At 43.1% G+C, this 12,366-nt stretch overlaps 1 protein-coding gene across 2 annotated transcripts in view; it reads left to right on the plus strand.

Annotated features, from left to right (window-relative positions):
• The window catches only part of FUOM (fucose mutarotase), a 96,656-nt gene that overhangs the window by 53,349 nt on the left and 30,941 nt on the right, over window positions 1–12,366 (plus strand). For both annotated transcript variants that reach the window (XM_030203193.1, XM_030203192.1), the window contains exon 4: window positions 1,076–1,174. In XM_030203193.1, coding sequence (XP_030059053.1) covers window positions 1,076–1,174 — 99 coding nt within the window. The remainder of the gene's footprint in view (window positions 1–1,075; window positions 1,175–12,366) is intronic.

Below are 12,366 nucleotides of genomic sequence, written 5' to 3' on the forward strand. Positions count from 1 at the left end.
GGCAAAGCAGAGGAGAATCGCTGGACATGGAGGGGATGGGAGGCAAGGGGAGAATTGCAAGACACAGATGGGAGGGAAGGGCAGAGGAGAATTGCTGGACATGGAGGGGAGGCCAGAATCGCGGGACACGGAGGGGACGGCAGGGCAGAGGAGAATCCCTAGACATGGAGGGGAGGCCACAATTGCGGCACATGGACGGGTCAGCAGGGCAGAGGAGAATCGCTGCACATGGAGGGGAGGTCAGAATCACGGGACACGGAGGGGAGGGAAGAATCGCGGGACATGGAGGGGAGGGCAGGGGAGAGAGGAGAAATCGCTTAGGTTAGTGTTAAGGGGCAAGGACTGTACCTTGTAGTTAATTTTGTTGTCATTAATGTGTTTTATTTGCAAATGTTGCAGAGGACATGGAACAGTTAACTATATGGCTGCTTTCTGCATTGCTGGCCACACCATTAACATGCACCAAGTGCTGTGAACACCTTTACAATTACCCAGGAAGTTTTGCAGCCACAGAGGGTTAACTGCAAAACTCTTATGCAGCTTAGTAAATAGGCACCTAGGTACACTGGTGTAGTCCCCACTCTAACTGCACCTTCCAGTGACATCTCCACACCGTGCAGATAGAAGAATACGTGCTATGGAACAGTGCACGGGAGGCAATTCTCAAATAATCTATTTCTATGGGTAAAGTACTGTTTTATCTGCAGAAATTAGGGATCTTCATTTGTTTGAATTGACATGGGAAATGTCGACATTTCCAATATCATTTTTACCCTGAAATGAAAGGAAAAAACCCAAAGTAGTTGTTTTCTTCCTGTGTCATAGTTTACACTCTTTCCTGATATTATCTTCAAAATGTAAAAAAATAGCAACCCCCCTCACCTCCCAAACTAAATAAAATTTTCCCATGAGTGATATGGGAAATTTAAAATGAAAGGTTGTGGGCTGCAAACACCTATCAGAAATCATTTAAAAAATAATTCCCTGTATATATCACATTTAAATTTACAATGCAGTTCAATGAAAACAATGGCATACAGGAATCTTGTGATTGACTTTATACTTTACACATTAGGCTGCTGTCATGGATCTTGTAGATGATGATAAGAAGAAAGAGCTTCAAACTCCAGTGTGGTCAGAATATGAGCTATTGTTATCCAGCGCTGGCTCACCAGTAAGTATCACTGCATTTTTGATATGTATTATTAATGGAATTATCCCAGTAATGAAGCAAACAAACAAACAAAACAAAATTGGAACATGAGCAGAATGGCTACATAAACATAATTCATTCTAGACTGGAATGAAAACACATGATAATACTGTGAGTGTGAATAACAGCGACAGCTTTATTGAACACACACACAAAAAAAAAAGGGGGGGGGGGGGTACATGATTGCCAACCTGCCACCTGAGCCAGTCTTGTTCTTTCTACGTATGATGTGCCATCTGCTGCAACCATCTAAGCTAGATGACTGATAAGTCAAATTCCTGAAGGTGAGTAACATTATTTCAAGCTAGGCCTTTCAGCATTCACCTTGTCATGCTGTTCCTTCCCATAGGTCAGCACCTCCTGCTTTTTTTGCTAAGCTAGCCACTGACATCAGGGTACATTTCTAGAGATGTTTCATCCTGGAGTATCTTGCTTTCTCTATTCAGTGTTACACTGCTTGTTTGCTTGTTTTTTTGGCTAAGGTGGACTGCTGCAGATCCAAAGTAGTGATTTCTCTCTGGGTCCCCCACTCACTTTATAAATGTAGGGCCCAATGTTCAGTAGTAGTAGTGACTGTGTTTAATTTAAATGCTGAAAAAGCATTTTGTACAATCACTGCCACTATCCATATCTATTTAGTTTAGGCCTGCAACCCACTGAGTTCTTAAATCCATATGCTAATTTTTAGGTTGACTTTTTGGAGTCCTCTGCTGCAGAGCTTCGAGGTGACCTAAAGTAAATGAGGGGAATGCCAGATCATATCTAGACTGTTTTCTTGGAGTAGAGTAGAGAGGTTAGCTTAAGTCTCTTAGAGGGGTGGAGGGGTAGCCTAATGATTAGAGCAATGGACAGAGAACCAGCGAACGCAGGCTCATGTAAAGGGGAAAAGGATAGTGATAGGAGTGTACTACTGTCCACCTGGCCAGGATGAACAGACAGATGCAGAAATGTAATCAGAAAATAGGGAGGCTGACAAACTTGGTAACACATAATAATGGGTGATTTCAATAACCCTGATATTGACTGGGTAAATGTAACATCAGGCCATGCTAGGGAGGTAAAATTCCTTGATGAATTCAAGGACTCCTTTATGGAGCAGCTGGTTCCAACAAGAGAGGGAACAATTCTAGACCTAGTCCTTAGTGGAGTGCATGATCTGGTGCAGGAGGTAAGGGTGCTGGGGACACTTGATAACAGTAATCATAACATGATCAGATTTGATATAATCTCTGGAGTAAGTACACACAGGAAATCCAATACGCTAGGCATTTAACTTTCAAAAAGGAAATGATATAAAATGAAGAGAAGGGTAAAAACAAATCATAGAGGAGCAGCTATAAAGGTCAAAAATTTATAGCAGGCATGGATGCTATTCAAAAATACAATCCTGGAAGCCCAATACCATCAACAAGTTCCCATGAATAAATTAACTTACACCTATCTTATACAAAGGTGCTCATTTTCAAACACATAGACTTACAAAGTTCCATAGTAACATGTGTAACTTTGTAAGTCTATGTGCTTTCAAAATGAGCCTTAATATTAGGCAAGAAACAATAACAAGATGCTGCAAGTGAAACATTGAAAAGACTTGATAAACTGAGCACTATAACACTAGATTCAAAAACATGAAAATGCTTTGTAACATTGTGGCATCTATGTGTACATTAGTGAAACATTAATGGATACTGTGAAGAAACAGTGTGTTTTAAACCTGTAAAATTGCCTTTATTAATTCTTGAAGTGCATTTCTCTAGTTTGGCCAGCAGGTGGTGTATGCTTTTATGTTAAAGTTGTTATTAAAAAGTGCATACCCTCTTTTAGTTTCACTTAGTGAAGAAGTGAATCTACAGTACTGTGAGCAGTATACTTTTAAAACTTGTTGATTGTGCTCTGATGGGCCTGGAATTTGAAATTACCCAGCAGGTGTTGCTGACAGATTCAGCCCGGGAGAAGAGAGAGAGAGAGAGAGAGAGAGATCTCTTTGCTGAAGCTCTGTGAACAGATATATGCCTTGCTCTCCCCAGGTACTTTCTAGGAAGTATGCCATTGTTTAGTTAGTGTTATAATTGATCCATATTTTACTTACCTGTTATTGTTTGCTATTTGAACTATTTAGTTCCACTGTTTGATTTTTAAAAGACAATAAACAATATTTAGTGTATTGCCTTTCTGGACTGATAAAGAATCCTGGTGGTTTGTGTGTTGGGTCTGTGAGTGCTTTCTAGGAACTGTGGGACCACTGGGAGTGTGGCCCCAGTAACCTAGAAATCACTGGGGATAATTTGAGAGCAGGAGTTCCTGCTGCAGAAATTAAAGATGAAGATGGAAATGGCTTGCATTTAAAGCTCCAGCCCAACCCCTGTGCCAAGGTCTGAGGCAGGATCCACAGCCTGGATCAGGCCCCACTTGTTTTCGCAGTTTGGTGATACTGGAGGTGACATAGATGGATATTTCACTGCCTTTGAAAAAAATTTGCCGCCTGAGTGAGATTCCTCAGAAAGATTGGGTGCACTATCTGGGAAGAAAGCTCACTGGTACAGCACTTGAGGCATTTCAAGAATTATCCATGGAGATGTGCTCCCATTTTGAGGAGGTGCGCAAAGATCTGTTGAACCATTATGCCATTTCCCCCGAGACATACAGACTAAAGTCCGGACTTCGCAAAAGGGAGCGGATGATACAGTGAGTTTGTAATTCAGTTAAGATACCAGCACCAGCCGTGGCTCAGTGGAGCTGAAGTTAAAACCCTGGAGGACTGCCAAAACCTGATGGACCCGGAGCAGTTTCTTCAGCATTGTCATCCAGAGGTGAGAGAATATGTTCAAAATCACCAGTCCCATACTCCAGAGAAAGTGGCTGAGTTCGCTGACATTTTTATGGCTAACCATCCCTGGTTAGCAAAGAGAAGCAGTCCATAGCCAGGGCAGCCAGGGCCCTAAGCCAAATATTCATGCACCCTCACAGAAGATCAGCAAACCCTCCAGTGTTCCCCAAAAACCTAAAGACTTTAGGTGTCAAGAAACACCTAGCCACCGGCCTGGGGTTACCGCATTGCCACTTAGAGGGTCTAACCTCAGCATAGCTCAGGTCCACCTGCACCCGCTTCTCATGCTCTACACTAGCACCCTTCTTCCACCGACTGAGTCACAACCGCCTCTGGGTGAGTCTTTGGCTCTCCAGTTATCTCCAGTGATTTCTAGGTTACTGGAGCCACACTCCCAGTGGGCCCACAGTTCCCAGAAAGCACTCACAGACCCAACACACAAACCATCAGGATTCTTTATCAGTCCAGACAGGGAGAACAAACAAATAAATAAAACAAACATGTTTATTCTCAGAACTTGGAACAGTGGATAATAAAATGTGCAAATAGCAAACAGTAACAAGTAACTGAAAAATGGATCAATTAGTAAACTAACTAAACATTTGCATACTTCCTAAAAAGTACTGGGGAGATCAGGGCATATATAGCTGTTCACTAGTTATCAAATATAACTGTTTTTTACAGGGCTTCAGCAAAGAGCTCTACTACTACTATTTAACATTTCTAAAGCGCTACTAGGGTTACGCAGCACTGTACAATGTAACATAGAAAGACAGTCCCTGCTCAAAGAGCTTACAATCTAAAGGACAAATGTACAGTCAGTCAAGTTGGGGCAGTCAAATTGGGGCAGTCTAGATTTCCTGAAGCAACAACTAGCAACAGCTGCTGGGTAATTTCAAACTCCAGGCCAATCAGAGTCCAGAACAGTGAAGATTCAAGTAAAAACTGGTTACATCACTACAGGCACTTCCTGTTATCTGTGTGCTGACTAAAAGTAAGAGAAGTCAGTCCTGTGTAACAGCTTTAAACATAAACATTCACCATCTGCTGGCCAAATAGGAGAAATACACTTCAGGATATAATTAAAACAGGATAATAATCTAATACATTTTACAGGCTTAAAATACACTGTTTCTTCACAATATCCTGCACTCTAAGAGACTGTCAGCAAACCCTCCAGTGTTCCCCCAAAACATAAAGACTTTAGACATGAATGTCCTTGTTTCCAATATGGGTGTGTACAGGACATTTTAAAGCAGATTGCCCAGACTTCACCTACGCTTGACCACCCTTCCCCAGGAGTTGAGCCCCTGGGTGCAGGCGGTCGGCAGGACTTACCGGACAGGGCAGGCACTGGATACCAACTAGTCTAAACAGGGACTGAGGGTCAGAGGGGAAAGGAAACTGGGCTAGGACTCACAGACAGACAATACTACACAAAGCAGGAAAATGGGCAAGCTAAAGGACAGGAACTGAAAGCTGCCACGCAGCCACTGAAACAGGGTACAAATATAGACAAGAGACAGGACTGAAAGCTGCAGAGCAGCCACTAAGCAAGAGACCCAGACAACCAAGAACTAGACACAGAAATACAAACAAGAAACAAGACTAGGAAACAAGCAATAAACCTAAGCTAAACTACACACAGACTAACTAGAAACAGACAAGAAACTATACAAGAACCCAGACTAGGCAGAAGTGCAACAAAGCACCAACAAACCAGGGACCTTAGATGATGCAAAGGCAAACTCAGAAGGTTCCAGGTGGTAATAAACCCATCAGCAGCTGAAACTCACTGCAGGAATCATGAGGCAGCTACAGGTGAGGCTAGCTGCCAAACTTCAAACCAAGTCTGGAGGACTGGTCTATCTGGACCGGACTGGACCAGAAAGAAAGTCTGGAAAGTCTATGGCAGCCACCGGTTCTGGCCACCAGAGGGCAAGAGGAACACAAACCAAGACACAGGCAGAAAGCATACTGAAGCACAGAGAGGCTTAACACACACAGGTGCAGTATAGTGGAGTAATCAGAGCCATGCTGGAAGTAGCCAGCACACAGAGACAGAACTAACTCAGGAAGAACAGACAGACAGAAGCCAGCTCAGAAGCTGACCACCGGAAATAAGGTGAGTCTGAGAGGGGTCACGACCACAATCGTGACAAAGAACTTCTATTGGCCGGGAGCATCTCGAGCTGTAGCTGACTATTGTTGAACCTGTGATGCGTGCCAGAGAGTGGGTAAGACCCAAGATCACCTCTGAGCACCCCTGAAACCTTTACTTATTATCAGTGAGCCCTTTGAGAGAATAGCTATGGCTATAGTGGGGCCTCTAGCTGTAACTTGCCGGACTGGGAAAAGATATATATTGACATTGTTGGACTTTGCTACCAGATATCCTGAAGCGGTAGCCTTATTCTCCATAGAATCAGAGAAAATTGCCACTGCCCTGCTAGAAATATTTTCCCAGGTAGGATATCCACGAGAAATACTCTCAGACCAAGGGACACAGTTTGTGTCTGAGCTGATCCAAAATCTGTGGGCACACTGTAGAGTGAAATCTGTAAATACCACACCATATCACCCTGAAACTAATGGGTTGGTGGAGAGATTTAATGGAACATTAAAGCATATGCTAAAGACTTTTGTGGAAACGGGAGACCATGGCAGGGAGAAATACTTGCCCTACCTACTGTTTCAGAGAAGTACCTCAGGAGTCTACAGGGTTCTCCCAATTTGAGCTGCTTTATGGCTGGAGGGTGAGAGGGCCCCTTGACCTAATAAGAGCACATTTGGAGGGAAAGTTGATACCTCTGACACCCCTGTAGTTGAATATGTAGTTAATATGCGGCAGAGATTAGAAGAACTTGTGGGCTTTGTCAGAGATAACTTGCAGGCAGCCCAAACTAAGCAAAAGACCTGGTATGATCGTAAGGTCTGAAATAGAGAGTTTTATGAGGGCCAGCAGATACTTGTTTTAGTCCCAGTTCATCAGAATAAACTTCAAGCTAATTGGGTGGGAGCTTACAAGGTCATAAGGCACCTGAATGATACAAACTAACTATGTTTTATCTATGGACTCTCAAGACAGAAAGCAGCGTACTTTTCATATAAATATGTTAAAGGCCTGTGCAAATCGCACAGCTATGGTGCTGGCTGTGTGCAGCCTACCAGGATAGTGAGCCCATACCTGACCTCCTAGCAGAGACACTACCAGAGGGATCTGACACTGAAGGGAGACCAATTTCAAGTATGAAGTGTAAGAAAAGTTTCAGTTGCCGGAAATTATTGTCAAAGTAGCAAAGAATCCATTGAGGGAAGAAACTGTTTACATGCACTTAATGTAGAAAAAGCTTTATTCATAAATCACAGGTAATGAAGCACCAGATAATATACACAAGAGTAAAACCATTCACATGTGCTGAGTATGGTAAAAACTTCTGTCAGAAGGTACTCCTCATTATTCACAAAGTGAAGCATACAGGATTAAAACTGTTAGCATGTATTGAATGTGGTAAAAACATCTGTTATAAGTACCGGAAGGCAATGAACATGGCCAAGCTGATGGCCTCTCCAAGAAGGAAAAGCCAGAACTGCCCTGACACTGGACTATCGACACCCGATCAGAAGTCTGTAGAGGCCGCAGGCCGGGGTCTCTTTCTTAAGGGGGGGAGGTGTGAAGAAACAGTGTGTTTTAAACCTGTAAAATTGCCTTTATTATCTCTTGAAGTGCATTTCTCTAGTTTGGCCAGCAGATGGTGCATGTTTTATGTTAAAGCTGTTATAAAAAAGTGCATTCCCTCTTTTAGTTTCACTTAGTGAAGAAGTGAATCTGCAGTACTCTGAGCAGTATACTTTTAAGACTTGTTGATTGGGCTCTGATGGACCTGGAGTTTGAAATTACCCAACAGATGTTGCTGGCTGTTGCTTCAGTTTCAGCCTGGGAGAAGAGAGAGCAAGAGAGATCTCTTTATGGAAGCTCTGTGAACAGATATATGCCTTGATCTCCCCATGTGCTTTATAGAAAGTATGCAAATGTTTAGTTAGTGTTACAGTTGATCCGTATTTCAGTTACCTGTTATTGTTTGCTGATTGCACTATTTTGTTCCACTGTTCGATTTTTAAAAGACAATAAACAATATTTAGCTTATTGCCTCTCTGTCTGAACTGATAAAGAATCCTGGTGGTTTGTGTGTTGGGTTCTGGGAACTGTGGGACTACTGGGAGTGTGGCCCCAGCAACCTAGAAATCACTGGGGATAATTTGAGAGTGGGAGACTCGCCCAGAGGGGTTGTGACCCAGTCGGTAGGAGGAGGGTGCTAGTGTAGAGCACAAGCAGCAGGTGCAGGTGGACCTGAATCATACTAGGGATAGACCCTCTAAGTGTCCGTGGAGTAACCCCAGGTGGGTGGCTAATCGTTTCATAACAGATACAATTCAGATTAAATCCTTATTTTCAAAGTTCTAATATGTAATTTATGAATTATAAAAGCACTTCAGTGACCCAGGATTAGTTTCCAACTTTTTATGCAGGTGACCTATATTGAGTTTTGACTCCTCTTTCTGTACACTATTAGAGTATTTCCTGTAGCTGAAGAGTGAGTGCATTAGAAGAATCACCAGGTACCAAGTAGGAATGGAATAGGTTATCTGATTGGGACAGACACAGCAAGGAGAAATTGGGAGCAATAAGAGTAGCAACTACTGTAACAGAATTTTGTTATAAAGGTAAAAATCTTAACAGACTTATTCTAATCTTTTCATGATAATTCCCTGTCCTCTGCATACGTGGAGCACTTGTATATTATATTCACGGGACCCCTTTTAATTATGGTGGTCTTGGTGAAAGGAGTGCACAAAGTACTTGCTCTTAAAGCTAGTTCATATGATTTTTTTATGTACTGTGTTTAATTTTAATTAAGTCTTCTAGCAGATGGTTTTCTGTAATTTGTGGCTTTATAGTGGCAGGCACATAGCTCCAGGGTGAATTTTTTGCTTTTAATTTTAGTCAGCTGCCCTAACAAAAATTTTTTTTTTTAAAGATGTTGAGAAGAATCAGACGGTTGATTGTAAACGAGGAGATAAATTGTTCTTAGATGGAAAAAGTGGCAGTTTAACGGATGAGGTTGTTTTTTGTCGGTGTAGTTGTAAGTGTAGTTTGTGATGAAAAAGTCACACAATATGATTCCGGCTTCGGATGTGTGAGGAAATATATATTGACTCAGACCTAGTCATATTTTGCTTACCAAGTCAGCTGTGGACTATATTTCTGAATTTGTTTATTAACTGGATTACAACTCACTTATCCATCAATGCCTAAATACCAAAAGCCATAAAACTGAGAGCCTTACCTTTGAGGAGCAGGGGCATAGAGGAGGAAGTAGACAAACTAAGCAACTTCCCTGAAGCGTCACAAAGATCCAATGACATGGTTAACTACTACTACTATTACTTATCACAAATGATGCTACAAATTGTTCTGCAAACATTTTTTTTTGTTACATTTGTACCCCGCGCTTTTCCCACTCATGGCAGGCTCAATGCGGCTTACATGGGGCAATAGAGGGTTAAGTGACTTGCCCAGAGTCACAAGGAGCTGCCTGTGCTTGAAGTGGGAATCAAACTCAGTTCCTCAGTTCCCCAGGACCAAAGTCCACCACCCTAACCACTAGGCCACTCCTCCACTCCATATTGTGTGCTGTATATGAATAGGACTCCTGAGGAAGCCACAATTGCCGAAACATGGCCTATTTAGGGTCCATCTGTACAACATATGGTCTATAATATTGAGACTGGCATTCTCTTGATGATTATATGTACCATAGGTGTATCTTATACATCTATAATTAATTAACTCATTTTTTTTACTTGTGAATAAACTTTTATTGTATCTCTACCTGGAACAGACTTAGGGCCCTGTTTACTAAGCAACGCAGTGGCGTAGGAAGGGCAGGGCGGTGGGGGCGGTCCGCCCCGGGTGCACGCTGCTGGAGGGTACAGAGAGCAGCCGCGCGCCTGTCGGCTCCGCTGGTTCCCTGCTCCCTCTGCCCCAGAACAGGTTACTTCCTGTTCTGGGGCAGAGGGAGCAGGGAGCCAGCAGAGCCAACAGGCACGTGGCTGCTCTCTGTACCCTCCAACAGCCAAGAATGCACCTGGGGAGGGGGGTGTCATTGCACCGGGGGGTGTCGTGCTGCACCCGGGGGGGGGGGGGGGGTGCGCAGCGGCGATCCGCCCCGGGTGGAAGCTGACCTTGCTACGGCACTGAAGCAACGTTATAGGTGCATTAACGTTTTAAACACGCGTTAACCACGTACATTCCTAAATTATCCCTATAGGCGCCTTCCATGGTTAGCGCGCGCTAAGTGTAGGTGCGCTAAAAACACTAATGCACCTTAGTAAACAGGGCCCTTACTGTGGTCACTTTCACTTTTCTTTTTGTCTTGCTTGTCTGAGTTCTTCTCTGCCAGAGGTATGTAGAGTGAGTAGATTTTATGTGTCAGTGACCTGCCAATGAAAGCTGGTCCTAGCCCTGATCTCCCTACAAACTTTTATGTTTTACTAGAGTAACCCACCTGATACTCATCCAGGAAAAAAAAAAGATTATGTATTCATGGTAAAATTAATTGTGTACTTGTAATGACTTTAGAGTGGGCATATTCATGGGAGGAGTTTGGACAGAGTCATGATTTATTGTACATGCATATACACATGCCAACACCTGCTTTCAAGCAAGTGTAAAATCTGTGTCTTCATTATATGCATTTTTTCAGGATTTGTGCTAGTATTTTATAAAGACTCATAGGTGCCTATGTGCTTTTATAAAATAGGTCACAAAAAGACTCCTTTTTTTGCCTTGCATACACAGGTATCTTTTTATAAAAATTAACCTCCACGTGTATTAGCCATGTACATAGATAAGATAGTTTATTACAAGGTTGCTAAAGGTTTCTAATTTAATTGAACATATAGAGTTGACAACTATCCTGCATAAGCATGGAGGCTCCTAACACTTTTACTGCTTTCCCATTTGTATGTCTCTGGTCTATTCCAGTGGGAAATTAAGGTTTTTCTACTTTTCCCAAATTTACCACTTACTTTAAGAATCTGCACTTGGTAAATGATTTAAAAAATCTGCAGAGATGACATTTACAAATTACAATAGAAACTGTTGAATATTTTCTAAATAAATAACACAAAGAACATATGTTTTCTAGAAACAAACTATTAAAGTCCATCAGCTAAATAGAAACAAGTCTTGATTTTATGTTGGCAATGTTTTCCTTTCAGGATGGAGCTAAAATGCTATCTATCATGTTTGCTAAGAGCAATCATTCCATGATGTAGAGAAATTCCAAATTTGTCTCATGACAAATTGGTTACAGGCCTTCCCAGTTAAACAATAAAGAAAATTCATTATTGATGTGAATACATCACATAAATGTGTGCTTTGTAAAGGTCTCTTGGAAATGCTAATATTTTCCAGTGACTTCCTTCGCGTGGAGGGCCATAATCGAAAGGGGCGCCCAAGTTTTCCTGAGGACGTCCTCGCAGGATGTCACAGCAAAGGGGCGGGGAAACCCATATTATCGAAACAAGACGGGCGTCCATCTTTCGTTTCGATAATACGGTCGGGGACGCCCAAATCGCAAAATGTAGGTTGACCTTAGAGATGGCCGTGCCCGTTTTTGGCCATAAGGGAAACCGAGGACGCCCATCTCAGAAACGACCAAATCCAAGCCATTTGGTCATGGGAGGAGCCAGCTTTTGTAGTGCACTGGTCCCCCTGACATGCCAGGACACCAACCAGGCACCCTAGAGGGCACTGCAGTGGACTTCACAAATTGCTCCCAGTTGCATAGCTCCCTTACCTTGTGTGCTGAGCCCCCCAAACCCCCCCCCCAAACCCACTCCCCACAACTGTACATCACTACTATAGCCCTAAGGGATGAAGGGGGCACCTACATGTGGGTACAGTGGGTTTCTAGTGGGTTTTGGAGGGCTCACATTTACCACCAAAAGAGTAACAGGTGGGGGTGGGGGATGGGCCTGGGTCCGCCTGCCTGAAGTGCACTGCACCCACTAAAACTGCTCCAGGAGCTGGGTATGACATTTGAGGCTGGAGTGGGAGGGGGTTGGTGACAACTGGGGGAGTAAGGGGAGGTCATCCCCGATTCCCTCCGGTGGTCATGTGGTCAGTTCGGGCAACATTTTGAGGCTTGGTCTTAAAAAAAAATGGACCAAGTAAAGTCACCCAAGTGCTCATCAGGGATGCCCTTCTTTTTTTCCATTATCGGTTGAGGACGCCCATGTGTTAGGCACGCCCCAGTCC

This window comes from Microcaecilia unicolor, chromosome 5 (genome assembly GCF_901765095.1).
Source record: "Microcaecilia unicolor chromosome 5, aMicUni1.1, whole genome shotgun sequence".
Taxonomy (NCBI): Eukaryota; Metazoa; Chordata; class Amphibia; order Gymnophiona; family Siphonopidae; genus Microcaecilia; species Microcaecilia unicolor.